A 23,936-nucleotide genomic window follows, 5' to 3' on the forward strand; every position below is an offset into this window, starting at 1 on the left:
CAACTTGATGCTGATTCAGTCCTCGATTTATTTAATTTTAATTTACAGATATCAGGCTCCTCTGGCCCACAAGCCCGCTGCCCAAATATATGTAACGAATTGACTTTGTACGTCTTTTGCAATGAAAGTGGAAACCCAGATGGATATGGGGAGAGCGTAGAAACTGATTACAGGCATTGATGGATTTGAACCGGGGTCACTTGCTCTCTAATAGCATGTGTGAACCATTACGCCAACTGTGCCACCCCTCAATTTGGGCCTATTTTCTCTTAGGTTATCAGGGAACCCACCTTTCTACGATGAAAATGACGACGAGGACTATGAAAACCACGACAAGAACTTGTTCCGAAAAATCCTGGCTGGAGACTATGAGTTTGATTCCCCGTATTGGGATGACATTTCGGACGCAGGTGAACATTAAATCAGTGCTAAAGAAACTGGATAGGAATATACTGTGCTGGACCTGAGCCTAGTCGGCCAGTTTGCTGAATTATGTCTGATCGATAGCTCAATTCTATTTACAGCAAAACCCAGGGTATCCAGAATTCAAGTCTCAAGCAACTGGCAAAAAACATCAAGGAAAATAAATTTTAAAAATTAAAATAAATAAGAATAAAATAATGGGTAAAAATTACATTAAAATTGTAGAAGTAAATATTCTCTGAAGTAACACGTGAAGCTTTGGTGAAGATGGGAGCGAATATTCAGCCAACAGAGCGCCTTGGTCAGGCTTTACTTGTAGCAGCTGTTTGTATAAAGTTATGTGAAACAGCAATGGTGTCGCCCAGGATGAAGAGCTGGGGTGACTCTCTTAAAGTGTCTCCTGATCCCTACTTAGTCAAAGTCACCCCGGTCAGATGTTTTATCTTTAAACTTGGGAAGGGGGAGTTAATTATCTGGAATGTTTTTGTTCATTTTTCGAGGGCTCCACGGAGGGAGAGGAACCTGCAGATGCAGCAACAGTTAAATGTTTTCAAAGAATGTGACTGAAAATAAAGTCAAATTCTTTAAGGTTTATATATTCAAGCTAGTGAAGTTTATTCAGTGTAAATACAATATAGCATTTTTCTCTTTTGACTTTAAAACTGTTTATTCTATAGAAGTTAAGGATTGTAAGAGAAAGTCTAAAGCAACCGGAAAATACACATCTGGAATCTACAAATCCCCATAGGTGCTGGATACCTGTGTTTTTACTGTACTTACCCTATTCTTCATTTACATATTGATTGTAATAACTGACCCACAACATCACAAGTATTGTGATGAGCAAAATTGTATGTTTGCCATCTCTGGATTTCCAGCCAAATTTCTCAATCTCTTGGATCTCTCCATAATTTTTGTAGGAACTTTAAAAGATATGTGTTGTGCTATCGATCAACCACATTAGACTAAGAATTGTGACTAATTAAAGTAATCACCTTAAGACATCAACGCATCTCACATGTTGCTGGCCTGGTTCCAGGTCACGTGCTGAGGGAGGAGTTTGGGCGTAACAGCCTTTATGGGGATTTCCGAGGGGAGGAATCACTGGTGTGGGGGGGAGGGGTGGGCCAGCTTATAGTACATACATGCGAACAGGGCTAATAGCTATACAGTGGTTCCACCACAATATGGTTTCTGATTTTAAGATGGCAATTGTACTCTTAAGCTCCCTGGAGAACTTCCAACTGAGCACTTCAGTCCAAATGGCAGTTTAGTTTTTAGTTTCGACTGTCACTGATCCTCCCTTTCCCCATCTCGATTCCATTCCCCAGTGGAACCAGCGTACTACTCTTTATCTTCTTCTATGGAGCAATTGATTGGATTGTGTCAAACAGAGTCATGAGGGGGGTGTGAGCCCCTGGAAATTGTTATTGGAGGGCAAAAGAGGTGAGGAATTCTGGGAACATCTTAGAATAGTAATGGAAGGCATTGTCCAATGGAGAGGCTTTATGTAGGGAATTTATGTCATCGTCTATCACCGGAATTTCCAAAGAAGCCTGCTTTGATATCGTCAATGATCATCGATTCAGGGATTGGCGGAGCCTTCTTGACAAATAGCTTTCTGGAACAAGATGCTTCCCAACTTGCATAAGCCATCTGCCTTGCAACAATGACAACGTTCCAGTTACCTTCCTAACTATTTGCTCTTACTTTTCTTCCTCTACCCCATTCTCCGAAGTTTCTTCTGAAGATCCATATTGCCTGGCATCAAATTTTCATTTTTTTCTGATTTTTCTTCACTTCTTCAAGCTCCCTCATCCACAAAACCCATCTCCTATTTTTGGACCCAATTTTAACTAAACAGTGGATCATTCATCCTCTTTTCCAGGGTCCTGTCTCAGCTGATGTTCACAGTTCATTTTTGCATTGAGCCCCCTTCCCTTAAATCACCTATCATCAACAAACAACCCTTGATTTCTCCATCCTCTTTGTTGTCTTGCATCCTCTTCTGTTCAGAACCTTTCCAGGAGCTCTATATTTGAATCTATCAAGCCGGGTAAGTTTTGTAGCACAGTACATCAGAGGCTCAAATGACCACCTGTGCGACTATAGTAAAGATAACATCCCTCCTTCTTGACCTAACTGCAGCCTTTCATGTTGCTAAAAGCCCACCATCATTATGCACCTTTCCAATTGGTTATTTGCCTGCTTCCACTCTCATCTATCCAAAGCATCACTTGTCACGCATGACCTTGTGTTCTGCACCAAACCATTTTTACCCCAGGTTACCTAAAGACCAACACATGGGCCTGTCCTACTGCCCCTCAAAAACACCATCCTAAAATGTGATACATGGTTCCCTATGAATACCGTGAACAGCCACCTTTTCTAACCTCCCCATTATCTACAAGTTGTCCTACTGCTTGCACGCATCGATATCTAGATGAGAGAAGATGAATAGTGTGACCCAAGGAAGTAGGAAAGAACAGATAGACCTTAGCAAGGAGCATCATTGGTGGAGAAGACAGCTAAGAGACACACATGATCTGTGCTTCATTGGTAAGGGTTTGGAATATGAGAATAGGGCAGTTATAATACAAGTTTACCCATGGCTGGTGTGTCTTGTGCATTCTGGACGCCACACTATTGGAAGTTCATGATTGTACTAGAGAGCGTGCAGAATAAAATTACCAGGATGTTTTATGGGGATGGAGAATTCCCACCATGAGGAGAGGTAGGATAAGCTGGAATTACTTCCTTTGGAACAGGGAAGGGATGACCTTTTGAAAACATAGATGTGACAGATGGGGAGAAAGCTTTACCCTAGGCAGAAGTGCAATTGATCAGCGGGGACAGGTTAAAGACACCTGGTGGTTGACATGGTTTGATGGGTCAAAGGGCCTGTTTCACATCGAGTCTATAGAACTGAATCATGCCCTTTTATCCATCAGGTCAGCGCTAACCCATTTAATCAGCTCTACATGAATCCAATTCTATTAACACCCAACACTCCAGATTCTACATCTCGCCTCCACGCTAGGGGTAATTTCCAGAGGCTAATTAATGTGCCAACCACACAGCTTTAGAATGTGGTAGGTAACTGGAGTTCCCCCCCCCCCCCACCCCCACTCCCCATAAGAAAGCTCAAGCAGTTGCAGAAAAACATGCAAACTTCGCAAACACCAGCGGAGGTCAGAATCAAACCTGGAGTTGTAAAGCAGCAGCTCTATCCACAATCGAATAGCTCACTGGTTAGAGCATTCATCTTGTAAACCAGGGGTCGTGACTTCGTTCCTCACTGGGGCCTCATTTCTGTGAGGGGTGCTGGACAAAAGTGGTGACTCTCTGCCTTCTTAAGGTAGACAAAGTTAAAGAATTTCATGCATGTTACTTACTAAATGTATTACATGACAATAATGGAACCTTTACACCGCGGTGCCGAGGGACTCTGTGACTAAAATTTATCCTCTGTAATATTTGCAAGTCCATCCTTGCGCCTCCAGTAATCTCGCTAATTTATACTCTACTCTATTACAGGGTTTTCCTCTTTGTTCTCCCCTGCCCCTTCCTACAAATTCAAACATTTATTTACCTCTAACTTTTCCCAGTTTTGATGAAAGGTTATTGACCTGAAACATTAACTTTGTTTCTCTCTTCACAGATGCTGCCTGACTTACTGGGTATTTCCAGCATTTTCTGGTTTTATTTTAAACCTTCAGAATATCTGCCTTCCTCCAATTCTGACCCCTTGGTCAACCCTGATTTTACTCATTCCACCACTGGTGGTCAAGTCCTAATCTCTAGAATTTGCTTCTTAAACCTCCTTAAATAAATCTACCCCTTTGACCAAATTGTAAATTTAGGCGAACAGTAGCAAACCCATGACTCCGCGCCCCACCAAATACACCAATGAACCTTTGACCCCAATGCACATTTGAAGGGTGGGAGGAAACTGGAGCACCTAGAGGAAACACACGCAAACATGGGGAGAGCATACAAACTCCTTACAGGCAGTGCCAGATTCAAACCTGGGTCACTGTGAAGTAAGTGCCAGTTGATGAAGTAGACAAAGACGATGTGGTCAAACAATAATTGTGGCTTTTATTAGAAGAAACTCATGATACAATAATGAAAGACAATAGGTGCATACACAGTTATACCCAAGGGGAGTGTTCTTAACAGTAGAGATACTGCACAGCCAATGTTAGTACAGCAAGGCTCACCAGAGGGGAGACAGGCAGCTTGGCAGACATTCACCACAGTCTCCCCCCGGCAGAAGAAGGGTTAAAATCAAAAGGACAGCTGCTAGGAAAGACTGAAGCAAGTGATACATGGATACCACGTTTGCCCTTGAGATACTCTAACAGCCAGAATAGGCCAGTATCTAACAAGCAATCAAAATATAATGAGATGTTTTATGAATATGTCAGCCTATCAGGTTGTTTACGAATTCTGGTGCTTCGTCTCAAAACAGGTGGCTCCTTTGCAAACTTGGGAACTGGTACAGGTCCTGGGTCTGTAGTGTGGGAAGGACTTGCTTCTGCACCCACTCCAGAATCGCCAGTGTGAGGCAGTGGAGCCTCAGCATGGCCATCTGAAAGCTTACTAGGAGTCACAGGCTGTGGGGGTGAGTCCAAACTCTCAGGCTCCCTCTGAGTAGGGGTGCGAGGAAGGGGCGAACCAGGCAAGGCCAGATCTCTTAGGGGTACAGTGTCAGTACTCCTGTCTGGGAATTTAACATGAGCATAGTTGGGGTTAGTATTGCAGTAGCTGAACTGGTTGGACTAGGGGGTCTGTTTTACACGCCCGAGCGTTGCTCTTCAGCAACACGGTTCCAGGCTCAGATAAACAGGCTGGCCAGTCCTTCATAGTTCCTGATTTCCTAGGAAAGGTAAACATACGTTCATGAGGTGTTTGATTTGTTGCAGTACACAATAAAGACCGAATAGAATGTAGTGCCTCAGGCAGCACATCCTGCCACTAGGTTACAGGGTAACCATGTGTTTTTAACCAAAATTAACAGTCTTCTAGACTGTAGCATTAGCCCTTTCAACCTGCCCATTGCCCTGTGGGGTATAGCTCGTGGTACGGCTGGTGGCAATCCCCTTTCATAGCAGGGGTCGCCACAGTTCAGCGCTCATGAATGATGAGCCTCTATCAGTATGAATGTAATAGGGAAAACCAAAAATGCTGAAAATTCTGTCAAGTGACTTAATGACAGACGCTGACGAGACGTCAGGGCAGGGTATCGCAAAGGGAAACCTGGAATATTCGTCAATTACAGTAAGGAAATATACTTTTTTTTTGTTGGAAGGTAATGGCTCTTTAAAATCTAAGCTTATCCTCTCAAAAGGTCAGGTTGCCTTGATGAGAGTGGCCTCTGGAGCTTTGAAGTATTGCGGTTTGCATTCTGCACAAACAGGACAGCTTTTAGTCAGTTTCCTGACTTCTTCCAGAGAGTAAGGAAGGTATGTAGTATGTAGTGGAAGAATCTTGTGACTCCTGGGTGGCACAGTCTGCTATGGATCTTTTTTAGCCCCTCCAGCTGAGCACCAGCAGTAGATCGTGACAATGCGTCAGAGGGATCATTTAACCTGCCCGGTCTGTACTGGATCTCATAATTATAAGTTGAGAGTTCTATTCGCCAGCATGCATCTTATCATTCTTGATTTTACTTTTGTGTTTAGTACTGAACATGTAGGCTACAGATTTCTGATCAGTGACAAGAGTAAATTTTCTGCCGGCTAGAAAGTGTCTCCAGTAGCGAACAGCTTCAATAATAGCCTGTGCTTCTTTTTCAATGGCAGGATGTTTAAGTTCAGGTCCGCGTAACGTGCGGGAGAAGAATTCCGCAGGTCTGCCCTTTTGAGTAAGGGTTCCTGCCAATGCACAATCTGAGGCATCAGTTTCCACTTGGAATGGGACATCCTCGTCAATGGACGAGAGTGCAGCTTTGGCAATATCAGCTTTAATTCTCTCAAAAGCCTTCAAGGCCATCTGAAAGAGAGAGGAAAAGATTTAATTAGAATTAAAAGATAAAATTGAAGTGCCAGTTGATGAACTAGACAAAGACGATGTGGTCAAACAATAATCATGGCTTTTATTAGCAGAAATTCATGGTAAAATAATGAAAGACAATAGGTGCATACACAGTTATACCCAAGGGGAGTGTCCTTAACAGTAGAGATAATGCACAGCCAATGTTAATACAGCAAGGCTCGCCAGAGGGGAGACAGGCAGCTTGGCAGACATTCACCACACTGTAATAGTGTTCTAACCTGCTACACTAACTGTGCCGCCAGATCATCAATCCTAATATTGCGGCTTGAAATCGGAAATTGAAGCTAGACACTGCCCCTTGGTGGAATAATGCCTGGTCCTTGACTTTATTCTTGGTCATCACCATTGTTCCTACATGCAGAGATTCATGAATAGCAGTCTCCGGTTAAATGGCCTTCAAGGGAAAAGCAATAGATAATTGAGTCATGGTGCATTGATGTCATTCAGTCCCCTTTATAGCCATTTCTCCTGTTCTTACGACACTTTTTCCACCATCATGTATAACTAAATAAGAAAACAAGTTTGGGATTATGGAGATTTTTCTATCCTGCAGAGACCAGGGAGTTTGAATCAAGCAGAATCCTTTCCCTCGAATCATGCCCTTGGTAGCCACAAGAAATGGTATACTTGTATCCGCACCTCCTCCCTTATGACCATTCGGGGCCCCGAGCAGTCCTTACAGGCGAAGCAGCACTCAATACAGGGGTGATCGACTGCATCCGGTGCCCCTGCTGTGGCCTCCTTTGCATCAGAGAGACTGGAAACAGACTGGGAGATCTTTTTGTTGAGCACCTTCGCTCTGTCCGCTGCAATATGAGGGACTTCCCAGTGGCCAAACATTTTAATTCCACATCCCATTCCCATGTGGACTTGTCTGCCTGTGGCCTCGTGCACTGCCAACCCAAAGCCACCTGCAAATTGGAGGTCCAAAATTGAATATTCTGCCTAGGCATTCTCCTACCAGACAGCATTAACATTGATTTATCTCTCTCTCTCTCTCTCTCTCTCTTTTTCTTTCCTCTCTCCTCTTCCCCCCCCCACCCCCCCCCCCCCCATATCTCTCTACTCTTTTCCCATCCCTCTCCATTCGGAGAACTATTCCCCCCCCCCCAACATCTCAGATTTTTCCTCTTCTATCATCCCACCTACTACCCTCCTCCCTCTGCCCCTTTCTCCCTCCTCTCCCACCCCACCTTTTTATTGAGGCGCATGCCTGCATTTTGCTCACACCTTGATGAAGGGCTCACGCTCAAAATGTCCATTTCCCTTTATTTCCAAGGGCTTTTTTAACTTTAGAATTTAATGTTTAAATTTAGACATACAACATGGTTACAGGCCATTTCAGCCCACGAGCTCATACTCAATTAACCTATAACCCCGATACATTTTGAATGGTGGGAGGAAACCGGAGCCCCCGGGGAAAGCGCACACAGACACAGGGAGAACGTACAAACTCCTTACAGACAGTGTGGGATTCAAACCCTGATCCCGATCACTATAACAGCGTGGCGCCAACCTTGGAAAACATCATGAATTTGCATGCCATCCTTGATTGAGTTTCTCCAGCATGTTTGTGTATCCGCATACTAGCGTTTCCAGTCAAAGGGTGACAGCTTCCATTGAAAAATACGGAATTTCTGATGGAATAAAATTGTTGCTATATTTTGGCAAAAACGAAGCCAGTCAGATTTTGCACAGGCATAAGTTAATGTAAAAAATATATTTTATCCCAAACCAGCAAAGGATCTGGTGAGTCACTTGATGGAAATTGACCAGGACTCCAGGATAACAGCTCAAGAAGCCATCAATCATGAATGGTAAGTGTGAAATAAGAAAGGCCAAGCCCTTTCAAAACATACTGATTTGATGTAAAGAAGCTTGATTATACTTTTATGTTGAATATTTGATTTTAATTTTCAAAGATTTGTCAAAGTTTATAATTTTTAACATTCATGTAACATACAAAGTCTGTATTTATCCCTCCCCCACCAAAAGTATAACTAAAAGTACAGTCAATTGAATTACATCAATAATAAAAAAAACACCCTGTAGTGGGCTGAGTGACCGCGTGGTTAGATGGGCTGAATCTCCGCCCCAGTCATCCAACACAAGATGGCGCGGGGGTTCCCTTCCCTTCCGAGGAGAAGCCCACGGTTGGCAACACGCATTGCCGGGGGGACGGCACCGCTTCCGTGTGGCGCGCTGCTGGACGGGGAGTGACACCGTGATACCCTGACATCACTTCCTAAGGAGAGTGTGACCCTCACAGGAAGTGGGCGGTCCCCTCGAGCAGGGCGAGGAATTCAAAATAAAGTTCAGTTACTGGCTCACCTCGTGCTGTGTGGACGTCTCTCATTTCGGTAACGCTGCCGGTAGCAGATGCTACAATCCCATAAATCCCTTCCCCTGCTTCCTCTTTTCCCCCCTCCCAGTTTATCTCACACCCCCCCAGCACCAATAACTAAGTTTTCAGTGCCAATCCCCCTGCCATTTTGAGAGCTGCCCACTGATTATACTTTTCTTCCCAGGATTTCTGGAAATGCTGCTTCGGACAAGAACATCAAAGATGGTGTCTGTGCTCAGATTGAGAAAAACTTTGCCAAAGCGAAATGGAAGGTACTTGAAGTAAATACCACTTTTACTGGCTTTAATTATTTGTTGCATGAACCACCATAGTAGCATTGTGAGTGTGTTTGTAATTGCACATTTTCCATTTCATTTATTCAGTAAATATTTATCACTTTTAATCATAGAAGCTCAGGAGAGTAAAATAACATTAAAACCAGTGAATGAAGCAAGAAAAATAATAATAAATTCCACCTGTACATGTGATCAGTTTCATCCATGTGTAAAGTACGATGGGACACCAACTTTTGGATATATGGAGGAGACAACACCCAAAGGAGAAGGAATACTCATATTATTCAAGTAGACATAAAACATACTCAAGGATTGACCCGTTCCTGTTGTCAGCCCAGATCCAAGGGAGAGTTAGGAAAACAGAATATAAAGCTAGATTGTTATCAGATCACTCACCCCTGTTATTAGCAATAGAGCTAGAGGACATCCCACCAAAAACGTATAGATGGAGATTAAACTCCATGCTACTTCAAAGACAGGATTTCAGAGAATTCATTGAGCGCCAAATTAAAATGTACTTTGAAATAAATACAGAAACAGTGAAAGATAAATTTATATTATGGGATGCAATGAAAACATTCATCAGAGGGCAGATAATAAATTATGTAACTAAGATGAAGAAGGACTACAATCGGGAAATAGAACAGCTGAAAAGGGAAATAGTAAGTACAGAAAAAGAACTAGCAACAAGGGAAGATACAACAAAAAAAATAGAATTGGCAGACAAAAAAAAATATGAAACACTACAAACGTATAAGGTGGAGAAGAACATAATGAAGACAAAGCAGAAGTATTATGACCTAGGAGAAAAAACGCACAAAATACTAGCTCGGCAGCTTAAAACAGAACAAGCTAAAAGAACAGTATCTACGAGCAATTATACCGAACTGAGAACGAAGGGAAAGAAGACAAAATAGATGAGTTTCTAGCGAAAACTGAACTACCAAAATTGCAAGAAGAGGAGCAAAACAAACTGATAAAACCATTTGAAATAGAGGAAATACAGGATATATTAAAAAAAAGCTACCAGAAAATAAAACGCCTAGAGAGGACAGACTCCCAATAGAATTCTATAATACATTTAAAGACTTGTTAACTCCTCCTCTCCTGATGCCAGATTCATGTAATTACAGAAATACCAAAGGCAGGGAAAGATCCACTAACACCAGCATCAGATAGACCAATATCTCTACTTAACTCAGATTATAAGATAATAGCAAAACTATTAGCAAACAGATTGGCCAACTATGTACCAAAAATAGTAAAACTAGATCAAACTGGATTTATTAAGAAAAGACGAACAACGGACAATATCTGTAAGTTCATTAACTTAATCCATGCAGTACAAGGAAATAAGACGACAACAGAGGCGGTTGCTTTAGACGCAGAGAAAGTCTTTGACAGGGTAGAATGGAATTAATTATTCAAGGTACCACAGAGGTTCAACCTACCAGAGAAATATATTAACTGGATTAAAGCATTATATAAGAGACCATTGGCAAAGGTGACAGTAAATGGATATATATATCAAACCAATTTAAATTAAGCAGGTCAACTAGGCAGGGATGTCCACTATCTCCCTCACTGTTTGCTTTAGCTATAGAACCATTGGTAGAACTGATAAGAACAGAAAATAAAATAAAAGGGATAAAAATAAAAGAGAAGGAATATAAAATCAGTCTATTTGCCGATGACATCATAGTATACTTAACAGAACCAAAATTATCAATAAAAGAATTACATAAGAAGTTGAAGGAATATGGAGAAATATCGGGGTACAAGATCAATGCAAATAAAAGTGAAGCAATGCCATTGAATAATGCGGATTTCACAAAGTTTAAGAAAGAATCACTATTTAAATGACAAACACAAGCAATCCGATACCTAGGTATTAGACTACATAATAATCTAGGCCATCTATACAAATTAAATTATCAGCCATTAATGAAGAAATTACAAGATGACTTAAAACATTGGAAAGATTTACCACTAACACTGATGGTACATTGCATTAAAATGAATATCTTCCCAAGGATACAATGCCTATTTCAATCGTTACCAATTTCCTTAACAGAGAAATTCTTCAATGAGCTAAAGAAAATAATAAGGAAATACTTATGGAAAGGGGGGAAACCGAGGATAGTGCTAGATAAATTAACAGAATGGTACAAACAAGGGGGCTTACAGCTACCAAACTTTAAGAATTAATATAGAGCAGCACAATTAAGATATCTATCAGATTTTTATCAAACAAGGGAAAAACCAGACTGGATCAGTTTAGAGCTAGATAAAATAGGGGAGAAGGCACCAGAACATATACTTTATAAGTGGGATGAAAAACTGGTGCATCATCGAAGTTCACCAGTACTGCACCATCTGCTTAATATTTGGAAGAAGATTCAAGTAGAAAGGAAAAAAACAAATTACCAAAGCAAAATTATTATTGATGCAAAGTCAACTAATCCCTTTCACAATAGATAACATTCCCTTTAGAGAATGGGAGAGAAAAGGGATCAAAAGAATAGAAAATTGTTTTTTTGGGAAATAATTTATTATCTTTTGAACAAATAAAGTACAAATATGGAATAACTCATGGTACAATGTTTGCATACCACCAACTGAAAACCTACTTAAAGGACAAATTGGAAAGCAGGCTGAGGTTACCAGAAGGAAGCAGCTTTGAATATGTGATTACAGACACAATGATAATTAAAAGATTTATAACAAACATGTGGATCAAGCTGCAAGAGAAAGAAAATGAAGAAATAAGCTGTAAACCCAAACAAAATTGGGAACAAGATCTAAACATAAAGATAAAAAGTGAAAAATGGGAAAAGCTATGCTCCAGAACTTTGAGAAATACAATAAACACACGGTTACGCATGATACAATATAACTGGTTACACAGGCCATACACCATTCCCCAAAGTTAAATAAATAGGACCCAAAAGTATCAGATAGATGTTTTCGCTGTAAGAAGGAAACGGGAACAACAGTACATGCAATTTGGGCATGTGAGAAAGTGAAAAAGGTTTGGGAAGATCTAAATCAGGTATTAAATAAAATCACAAAAAGCAACATACCAAAAAATCCAGAGATCTTTCTTCTAAGTAATATAAGAAGTAAAGAACTAGGCCTCAAATTGGATGAAGCACAAAAAATATATATTATGATAGCCTTAGCTGTAGCAAAAAAATGTATAATGTCAACCTGGAAATCAGAAGAGACCCTGAGAATACAGCAATGGTACATAGAAATGAATAAATGTATTCCATTGGAAAAAATAACATATAATTTAAAAAATAAAGTCACAGTATTCAAACAAATTTCAGAACCGTACATGGAACACAACAGAGAGGGCCTACCGCGGACCTCCACCCACTAAAATGATAGAATGAAAAGAAGACGAAATGAACTGAGCCATTGTGTAAAAGTAGATGACACAATTTTCTTGTTTATTTTCATTGTGTGATGACATCGTTTAATGGGTTTATTGTATTGAATGTTGAACGTTTAGTTGGTAGGGAGGGGGGTGGGAAGGAGGGAGGGAAGGGAGGGGGAGAAAATGACACTGTATATTCAAGAGGGAAATGTTTGTGTGTATTTTGGTTAATATGGTTCATAGTGTGAAAAATTTTAAAAAATTATAAAAAGTACAATGGGACACATACCACAATCACGGGATCACATGTTGTAATTCAGTATTGAGAGAGTTCTGCACTTGGATTGTCTCCTTCTTTGGGTAAAACATCTCTGAGACATTTAAACCCTGGCTATTGATTTCATTCAGATGAATTCCACGGTAGAAGATAGAGCTCTTGCCCCATTCAAGCCAACAGTCCTCCCTTAACCAATTACACGAGCCAAATATTTTTGCCGAAAAGCAAGAGAGTAACCTTAAAAGTAGCAGAAAGTTGAACTGAACGATGACGGTGGAATATTTTTATATATAAATTTGTAATATCTGAACATGTCCCCCAATGCAAGAGGAGTGAGCTTTCAGAGTCAAATGTGATCCAGGCCCTATCTGGCTCTATGTCAAGTCAATTTTATTTGTGGTTCATACCATGATTGCACAGTAGGACAGATAGTGTTTCTCCAGGACCATGGAGCATATTTACATAGATAGAAGTTAGGAAAGCAGTTAACACATTAAAATATTAAGGTATTAAGGCATATACACTGAAAGTTCACTGAAGTAACTTATATCTTTGTAAGTATGCCTCGTGGTCCTGGAGAAACAATATCTCGTCCTTCCGTGCGAGCATGGTATGAACCACAAATAAAAGTCGATTTGACTTAGAGCCATATAGGGCCTGGATCATATTTGACTCTGAAAGCTCACTCCTCTTGCATCGGGGTATTAGCCTGGAGGGATATTTGAATCTACAGACTTCCAATGTAATGCTCACACTGGAACTTAAATTGTTCGTTAGCATCAAACAAGAGTGCGATTTGCATCTGTCAGATCACAAAGTGTGTCCATTAAGGAACATCAAATTGATGTGTGGATGCATGCCCTAGCATTCTGTACACCAAAAATTAATTCCTGGCAGTCTGTTCAAGGACAGCCTCATTCTATTTCCAGTCAGATTATAATGCATGCTTGATGGGATGGTCCCCTCAGTTTCTTTACATTTAGCTGAGTGGATGGGTGCAGAGACTACGTGGATCTGTGCCTCCTTTTGGAGATGATGAGTTTAAGATTAAATCATGCGTGTTTTAAAAAATGGTTACGATCAGTGTTTCTGTCCTCCAGTGCACCATATCATCTCATCTCCAACCTCACACCCCACTAACAGATTGTTCACCACAGATTAATCTCCGCTTCCCTTTTATGCCTCTGACATGTAGAAAGCAGTGAGAGTAACAACAATTATGAAACGCCTGCGGGCGCCCGAACAGAGCGAGACAGCCAACACCTCCCCAGCTTCAGCACCTGCTCCTCCGGGCGAACCTGAGAACAAGGCCACCCGTGACACTCATCCCCCGGACAGTCAGACGGACAACTCTGCAAAGGTCGGCGTGACGACCAGAGCCTCCCCAAGGTGTAATGGGGAAACGGCCAGCACTCACAAACCTGCTGCAGAAGCATGGGAAGAGCAGAATGGCTGAATCACGCTGGCTTGCACCGTGACCTTATTGTGTAATATAAGAAGTAGTTCAAAGTTTTTAAAGATTATTAAAATGGCAGGCATGATCTAACTGATCACACACATTAACAAAAAAGAATTCAAAGTGTTATTCAGATACGACTATTGCCGCAGTTAAGCCCAGCAAGGCATGTGTTAATAGGTTTGTGAAATTTTGAAGCAATAATTGGCGTCTCTGGGTACTATATTTGCAGAAGTGAATATAGATTGGAAAACCAGGAGGAATTATTATGGCCAAAACCTATATGTGCCAGTCATCTTATTTGCCATTATGGTGTTAGAGAAATACCTATATCTCAACTTTTACTTTAAAACCATATGCTATCTGTTGGCTTCTTGCAAAACATCCAATTCCATTTCAGAGTTGTCTTCACTCACACCTTGCAGGAGCTGCTTAATATCAGGCTGCTTTGAGTGGGTCTGCCTTCCTTCTTCCCACTTCTGTAGGGGAGTTTTGGCCACTGCCTCCTGTGCTAGAAAGGACAGGTGCTCCACCAGAGGTCTCCTGTCGAGGGAATCAGATCAGTAAAGCATCCTTGCTTGTGATTCCGTGATCTTTTTATCCAGCTGGCAATGCTCCCAACTGACATTGTGAGGGCAGAATCCCGAACTTTGCAGTGTGGAAAATGTCCCTTCAAAAATAACTTGTTCCTTGGTCAATGAGCTGCTGTCGGAACTCGGTGGGTCAGCAGAATATATTGGTCACCCATGGGAAATCACACAACCACAACTAAACGACTGACACCTCTGGTATAATACCAGAGAACAGAATTTCAGCTGACCTTAAATCCCACCACTCTGTTAAAAAGCAGCTCCTTTTTGCAATGTGCTCAATGCGGCTCAAGGATTACAGAGTTCATTTGTTTTCGACTCATCCACTTTCCCAATGAACATAAAAGCTTTTTCTTTTGTTGGTTGATATATTGTTCAGTTATCTATTTTTTTTTGGTCAGGCCAGACAATTTGGGGCAAGAGGCCTGTTTCCACACTCGATGACTCTTATCAGTTTTCATTCCCCACAATAGATGTGAGTTACCGTATCAGAAAACAGTAACGAGTATTATTTTAATTGCTAGAATACTACATCCCAAACATCCTTTAATTCATGCCCTGCAATAGAGATTTTAAAGGCAATATTTTTGGCAGATGTTCTATGATAGAAAATGTATGTATTTTGGAAGCTTTGGGGTGATGTTGTTGACAGAGGCAGGAAGGGCATTCAGTGCTTTATAGTGTTAAATTTATATGCTGGTAATAGCAGAGCATTATTTTCAGGAAGGCAGTTCTTTTGTGTAAAAATTCTAGATTGCTTGCTTGGGGGTACTTCAAAAACTGCCAGTCTGTCTGTGCAGTGACACAGAACGGTGACACAGACTAACTAGAAGCTGCTCAGAGTTATCTCCAAACGAATAAACTGCGAAAACTTTCAAACAAACTGAGGAGAGAGAGAGAGAGAGGGAGAGAGAGAGAAAAATACATTTAAATAATTTTGAAAAAAGCTAAATTTGTAACAATGCGTATGTATTTGGAAATATATTTGTTAAGAGATGAAAATATCAGTGGCAGAAATGTGCAGATTCTCCTGTGCTGCAGAGAAGTCGAGGAACACAGAGCAAGTCTGTTGCATGCGTTCCAGTTTGTAACATGTTGTTGCATGCTTATATTTTGTCACACTTTCACGGTGGGGTTGGTGTAATTTATTGTGCTGTGTAACATGTAAAATAATTCAGGTCAATTTTAAAAGATGGTTTGAAAATTGCTGAAAAATTTAGGCCTGTAATTTGAACAACTGCTGTTTAAAGAAAAGGTATTTTGGCTCTTAAAAAAATAAACAAATAAATCTTTCACGTGTGTTATTTCTTCACCTTCAACACATGATGAATTCCCTCTTGCATTCCATCTTCCTCCTGCTCTGGACTCCATTTACCTTGAAACATGAAGAACCCATTCAGGATGCTTAGTACAACTTTGATGTTCATTGTCAACAGGGACTATTGAGTAGAAGAACTGTCCCATTCACAGTTGCCCTGATGCTCCCCACTATTACTTATAATGTTGCTGCAAAGTAAATGACCTGCTGGGCTGAGTTGCACAAAACCAGAGATACAAAAAGGAATCAGCTCTTCATTATCGCTTGTGGTGATGTGTTTCCTCCATTGTATATGGTTATGATTGACCTCTGTATATATGGAGCTGGCCCGCCCACTGATGATTCATACCCTATGATTCCTCCCCCATGGTCCTGGGCCATAAAGGTCGAGCCACCTCTCCCTTCCCGCCATTCCCATACCTTAATCCGGGCCAGCAAGGTTCTTCTGTCCATTAAAGCCTATCATTCCCTCTGCCTAGTTTTTGTGGTTACTGGTTGTGCACTACATCAATATTATTCTCTGCGCAGATCTTTAAGAGGCTAGATGTTACAAATGCTTTTGAAGGTAGCAGCTCTTGCAAAGATTTTAGAGCCTGCCCTATTTTGGATAAGATGATTTAATTGCTGATAAAGAATGAAATAGAATCATGAGAATTGTTAAAACACAAATTAGGTCATTTGACCCATTGTGAATCTGCTAACTCCTAGCAGAGCAATTCTGACAGTCCCCTTTCTCTGCTTTCAACCCATACCCTGACCAGTTATTCTCTTGAAAGTGCTCTTTCAATGTTTAATGAGATGTCATCAATCGATTCAGTTTACATCACCATTACAGGCAGTGAATTCCTTCTTTCCATTAAAAGATGTTTCTTCCCTCCCTTTTGCCCAAAATGTTACCTCCTTAAAACATCGATGAACATAGATCAGACAGCATGTGAACAGGCCCTTCGCCCAGCATACCTGCAGTGTTCACGATGCTCAACTAACTCAACCCCTCTGCCTTCACATTTTCACATCTGTCTAAATTCCTCTTTAGCATTGCCATCATTTCGGCCTTGACCACCTCTCTGGGAACACATTCGAGGCACCTACCACTACTCTCTGTACCTGAAAAAATAACTGCCATCCATTTAAAATTTACCACTCTCACTTTAAACCTCTAACCTTTGATATTTGACAATTCCGCCTCTGGGGAAAACGCTCTGAAAATGTACTCTATCTATGGTTCCCTTTTTAAATGTACAGTATATATTTCTATAGGGATGCCTCTCACCCTCAATCAGTTCAGAAAAAAAAATCCTAGTTTGTTCAACCTCTCCTCACAACCAATGCTCTTCAATCCAGGCAATCAGAAGATGTTGAGCCTCTTCTCTCATGCATGAACAGTGTCCACCTACTTGATCTGAACAAGTCATTATCATTTCTATTTAATCACTTCTCAATATTCTTTGCTCTCAGGAACTAACCTCAGCTCTTCCAGTCCAAACTGGTAGCTGAAATCTCTTCACCCTGAAACCACTAACGTAAATAGAACCATAGTTCTCCATATCCCTCTCATTGATGTACCTATTCAAAATTTTTTCTTAAAAGTCAAAATTAAGCTCGCAGTCACTACTTCAGCTAGCAGCTCGTTCCACACTCACATCGGTCTCTGCATGAAGTTTCCCCAAATGCTCCCCTTATACATCTCACCTTTTCAGTATTCATAAACATCTCATTCTGATTGTTTCTCGCCTTGTTGTGGCTATGTCTGTGAACTCTCAATGCCATTTATTTTATTGTATTATGCTCACAGTAGATTTGCTTGCCTGCTTGAATTTCACTTTAGCAGTGCTGACCTTTTAATTTTAACCCTACTTGTGCCAGGGGGAGACTGTGGTGAATCTGTGCTGTCAGTCTCTCTGTGCTTAGCCTGCTTCACTGCGGGGAGTGTCTTTAGTGGTAGGAATAATACATGTCCAATGTCAGTAAAGCAGGCTAAGCACAGAGAGAGAGACTGACAGCACAGATTCACCACAACCTTTCACTCTTAACCCATGTCCTCTGGATTGTATCTCTCCTGCCCTCAGTGGAAAAAGATGCTTGCATTTACTCTATCTATACCCGTAATAATTTTGTCTACCTCTGTGGTGGTACACCACCAGCCTACTGCAGGGGACAACCTTTATACCTGCAGGAGTGTAAGGGGACAGGATAACAGCTGGCTGGCTGCCAGTCAGTTGGCCTGAATGGATCAAGCCCCACCCGGTTGGGTGTCAATCACCCTCTGGGATACAAGCCTGCGCCGGCCTCCCGAGGCCTCACACGGAGTTGCTGCAGCCACAGTGTTGTTCAGTCTTTACCTTGTGTATGTCTGATTCTGTCTAACAGCGCACCACAATTTAATCCACAAACTTTTCCCATGGCTGCCATGTAAAAACTCCTGAGTGCAGGGAGCCTCGAAGTCGACTCACGCCACCCGGAAGCCCAGACACGCTTTGAGATCTGGCAGCATGTGATCGAGGCAATCATCGAGGCACACGAGGGCAACATCCTGGACTCCAATCGGAAGAGGTTGGTCCTACTCCGGTCAAAGTTGGGTCCCCGCGCCTTCCAGGTAACCAAAGGCTGTTCCACTTACAAGAGCGCAATGGATACTCTCGAGAAATTGTACAAGCCCCCATGAATGTGGTCTGTGCAAGGTACTTCCTCAACACCGAGCCCAGCAACCCGGGGAGACGGCTGAGTCTTACCTGGGACATTTGCGAGAGTTTGCCCGACCATGTCTGGTTGAACCCGGGGTAGGTGCATAGGAGGTCGAGAGGCTGATCTGGGACGCCTTCATCTGAGGACTACGCTCGAGGGCTATCCAACAGAAGCTGCCGGAAGACAACATCTATGCCCTAACCAGGGAAGTGGTCCAAATCCTGGAAGCAGCAGCCCTGCATGTCGAAGCCTTCAATTACAGGTTCCCCCAGGCTCCCTCATGGCCCTCTCATACTGCAGCTGCAGCCCCAGGCCAAGCTGGGGAGGAGAACGTCACTGCGGCAGGCGCCCGATGCCCCTGTAAGTACTGTGGGTCCTGGTGTGGATCAGATCAACGATCGCACCAAAACTTCCCAGCTACGAACCAGTATTGTTCCCGATGCGGCAAGAAAGGCCACTTTGCAAAAGTGTGCCTCTCTAAACCTGCCAGCAGCTCAGTAGCCCTCTTTGACCTCCCTACCTCCCCCGCAGACCCCCCCCACTTGCACGTGCCGGGCAGCGCCATTGTCCCCGTGATGACTTCCGCCTTCCCCGAAGTTGACCGTGCAACATCCGGCCCCACCAGCAACCATCGCAGCGTGTGCCCTGAGGATCTGCACCAGCCCTCGCCCTCGCCGCTCGCTGAGAACTACATCAACGTCACTTCTGGCTGACTTGATGACATCACTGCCACCGGCCGTGATGGCATCACTTCCCCCAGCACAGCGGACACAGCGGCTCCTCACATTCCACCACCATCTTGGGCCAGGCAGCGCCCAACACAGAGGGCCCCCAACGACGTTGAGAATGACATGGTCAACACAGGCGATGACCAGGCCGCCCTACCGACGCTCCCCACACCTCCAGAGGTCATCAGCTACCACATGCTGCACCTCACGATCGATGTCGACATGGTCAACATGGGTGATGACCAGGCCGCCCTATCAATGCTCCCCATCCCTCCGGATAGTGAAGACTCCAACTCTGAGATGGTCCTGGCCACCACCACGCTGACCAGAGACATTCCCCATGATCTCGGGCACTCGATGATGGATGTGCGAGTCAACGGGCAGGTGACAAAGTGCCTGTTCGACAGGGCAGCACCGAGAGCTTCATTCACCCGAGCGTGGCCCACTCCCTTAGGTTAAAGGTCCACCCCACCACCTGCTCGATCGCCACCAAGGATAAGACTATTGGTACCCTCGGGTGCTGCTAGGTCGATATAATGGTGGGAGGGGAGACTTAACACAGGATTGAGGCTCCTGGTCATGGTCAAACTCTGCACACCACTCCTCCTGGGCCTGGATTTTCAGTGCCACCTGCAGAGTGTCACCCTTGCCTTCAGGGGACTCCAACCTCCCCTCATATTGCACAGTACGCCAACCTACCAGCCCCGGCAAACCTGCGGCCTCTCCACACTGCTCATCATCCCACCGGCGCTCTTTCCACATCTTGTGCTATGCTGCAAGCCAATCGCCACCAGAAGAAGGCACTATTACGCTGCAGACAGGGACTTCATCAAGGTGAAGGTGCGGCAACTCCTGGCGGAAAGCGTTATAGAGCCCAGTAACAGCCCTTGGAGAGCCCAAGTGCTGGTGGTCAAAAGGGGAAGTAAGCCGAGGATGGTCGTGGATTACAGTCAGACCATTAATCTGTACACCCATCTGGATGCCTACCCCCTGCCGAGGATCGTCGACATGGTCAATGAGATTGTCCACTACCGGATTTTCTCCACGATTGACCTAAAGTCGGCATATCAGCAAATCCCCATCCATCCAAAGGACAAGCCCTACACTGCCTTTGAGGTGGACAGGTGCCTGTACTAGTTCTATCGGGTTCCTTTTGGGGTCACGAATGGGGTCTTCGTCTTCCAGCGGGAAATGGATCGCATGATAGACTGGCACAAGCTGAAGGCAACGTTCCCGTATCTGGATAACGTCACTATCTACAACCATGATCAGCAGGACCACGATGCTAACCTGGAAATATTCCTCCAGATGGCCGCGGAACTGAACCTCACTTACAACAAGGAGAAGTGTGTGTTCAGCACCACCCACCTCGCCATCCTGGGATACATCGTGGCCCATGGAGTCGTCGGCCAAGATCCAGGAAGGATGCGACCATTAATGGAGTTATCCCCCACGCTAAAGGCCCTCCGCAGGTGCCTGGGCCTGTTCTCGCAATGGGTCCCTCACTTCTCGGACAAGGTCCGCCCACTGGCCCAAGCCACAACTTTTCCCCTCCCACCTGAGGCGCAGGCAGCCTTCACCTGCATCAGGCAAGACATCGTGGACACCACGATGCAGGCTGTGGATGAGGACTCCCCCTTCCAGGTGAAGAGAAATGCCTCCGAGGTGGCCCTCGCTGCTACCCTCAACCAAGGGGAGTGCCCCGTTGCCTTCATCTCCAGGACCCTCCACAGCTCCGAGCGAGGACACTCCGCCATTGAAAAGGAGGCCCAGGCAATTGTGGAAGCAGTCCGCCACTGGCGCCACTACTTGGCTGGCAGGAGATTCAAGCTCCTCATGGGCCATGGTGTTCATGTTTAACACTACCCACAAGAGCAAGATAAAGAATGACGAGATCCTGCGTTGGAGAGCCGAGCTGGCAACCTACAGCTACGACATCCAGTAACGCCCCGGGAAGTTTAACGACTCCCTTGATGCTCTCTCTCACACCTGTGCATCTATGGATGATGACAGGTTGCAGACATTGCATGAGTCCCTCTGCCATCCAGGCATCACCCGGTTGTTCCATTTCATTAAGTCCCGAGACCTGCCGTACACCATCAGGGACGTCAGGGACATGACCGAGGCCTGTCGGGTCTGTGTGGAGTGTAAACCCCATGTCTTCCGCTGTCCCCCTCCCCAGGCCCACGTTGTAAAGGCAACTCGGCCTTTCAAGCGTCTCAGCGTGGACTTCCACAATCCGAAACGTCTACTTCCTCACAGTAGTGGACGAGTACTCACTCTTCCCTTTTGCCATCCCTTGTCCGGACACCTCCACGGCCACCGTCATCAGGGCTTTGGGGCAGATTTTCACCACGTTTGGCTACCCCGCCTTCATCCACAATGACCGGGGGACTAGTTTCATGAGCAACGAGCTGCACCAGTACCTGATGGCGAGGGGTATCGTGACCGGTCGCACGACAAGCTATAACCCAAGAGGCAATGGGCAAGTGGAACGCAAGAATGGGGTGGTCTGGAAGGCAGTCCTCCTGGCTCTCAGGTCAAAAGGGTGGGCTGTTGAGCTCTGGCAGGATGCCCTGCCCGAGGCGCTCTATGCCATTCAGTCACTGCTGTGCACAGCTACCAACAAGACCCCTCACGAACGTCTGTTCTCATTCCCCGGGAGGTCGGCGACTGGAATGTCACTCCCAGCATGGCTCATGTCCCCGGGACCAGTGCTTCTGTGTAAGCAAGTACAGACACACAAGGCCGAAGCCCTGGTAGAGCAAGTTTTCCTCCTTCATGCAAACCATAACTGCGCTTACATTAGGTTCGGCAGTGGCAGGGAGGACACCGTCTCAACCAAGGACCTGGTACCAGCAGGAGCACCCTCCACACCACGCCACCCTCTAACCCAGGACGATGCTGACCGGGCATACATCCCCGTCTCATGCAGCTTTGGGGCACGCAGGGCCTCCTTAACCACCAGAGGCCCACTTCAGCCTTAGGAGATGAACCCGCCCCCTCACCCATCCAATACCACCCGCATATGTCGACCCCAGACCCCTTGCCACTCCTCCACGTGGTACCATATGAGCCATACACACCCCTTGTGATAGTACAGATCTATCACCAATGTACATAGTGTATATAGTTACTGTATCTAGACTGTGCTTACAGCGATTGGCTGAGAGCTAAGCCACGCCTATTGTCTGGGCCTTAAAGGGTTGTGTCCCTAGCCAGGTCAGATCATTTCGGACTGGTCGGCCACCTGTGAAGAGCTCCTGTCTTTTGCTAATAAAAAGCCTTGGTTTGGATCAACAAGTCTGGTTCTTTCGACGAGCTCTACAATTTTGTTAGCAAAAAGAATTTTTTTTGAAAGGGATGGAGCGTTTAACTCAGCCAGAAAAACTTGATATCGACCCACAGTCAGCTACAGCCTTCAAAGCCTTTAAGTTCTGGCTGCTGAACTTTGAAAACTTCCTGAGACTCATTGAGGTGGAGGAGGATAACCAGCGTCTAACAGCATTGCTGTCTATGGTGTCCTTGAGAGTTTACGAGAACATCCAGGATGAGACCACTTACACCGCAGCCATAAAGGTACTGAAAGAACTGTATAATCAACCAGTGAACAGAGTTCATGCCTGGCTCATGCTTGCTTCGAGGAAGCAACAGCCTGGCGAGTCCAGCAGGGCATATTTACAAGTAGTCAAGGCGTTGGGCAAGGACGGTAACTGTGGACAAAACTGCTGCCGAGATCACAAATGATCTCGTCCGGGATGCCTATGTGGCCGGGCTCTGATCGAACGAAGTGAGGCTGCGCTTGCTCGAGCAAGGGGTAGAAAAACTAGAGGACGTGGCCCGGATTGCAATCACAATGGAGGATGCAGCCTTAAAGTCCACCGAACTCTCTAGGGACTGGACCTCTCGTTCTGATGTGAGTAGAGTGCCCTTCTACCCTACCACTGACGGCCTGTCAGCTGCTGCTACACTGCCCCCTGCGAACCCAAGATGTTATTTCTGCGGGAGGGACAAACACAGCAGGTCCCAGTGCCCAGCAAGGAAAGTCAGGTGCCAAAAGTGCCTTAAAAAGGGCCACTTTGCTGCAGTCTGTAGGTCTAAAATGGCCGCCGGCAAACACAGTGCCTCGTGTGAAGCCCAACCGCCACTATCCCATTCAAACTCTTCTTCCCCAGAGCTCTCATCCAATGAGAGCGAAGGCTCCCCTGCACGGCAACGCCTGACGTCACGGAGACGCCGAACCCGGAAGGGGCAGCTCACCCTCGCAACCATGGTGTTGGCCCGCCTCTCGCCCCCTTGCGGAACACTCGATGCTACCGCCACTGCTGCCGCCACCACAGACACCCCCGGGGCCGACGCTACTGCTGCTGCTACCGC

The 23,936-nt window shown here is 44.5% G+C and overlaps 1 protein-coding gene across 1 annotated transcript in view; it reads left to right on the forward strand.

Moving 5' to 3' along the window:
• The window catches only part of camkva (CaM kinase-like vesicle-associated a), a 174,971-nt gene extending 158,910 nt beyond the window's left edge, over positions 1–16,061 (forward strand). Inside the window, exons 8-11 of the mRNA XM_069936246.1 lie at positions 274–410; positions 8,222–8,300; positions 9,012–9,099; positions 13,978–16,061. Of these exons, the coding sequence (XP_069792347.1) occupies positions 274–410; positions 8,222–8,300; positions 9,012–9,099; positions 13,978–14,238 (565 nt within the window). The 3' untranslated portion in view covers positions 14,239–16,061. The remainder of the gene's footprint in view (positions 1–273; positions 411–8,221; positions 8,301–9,011; positions 9,100–13,977) is intronic.
• Positions 16,062–23,936: the final 7,875 nt, after the last annotated feature.

The sequence above is a fragment of the Narcine bancroftii genome, chromosome 5, assembly GCF_036971445.1.
Source record: "Narcine bancroftii isolate sNarBan1 chromosome 5, sNarBan1.hap1, whole genome shotgun sequence".
Lineage (NCBI taxonomy): Eukaryota > Metazoa > Chordata > Chondrichthyes > Torpediniformes > Narcinidae > Narcine > Narcine bancroftii.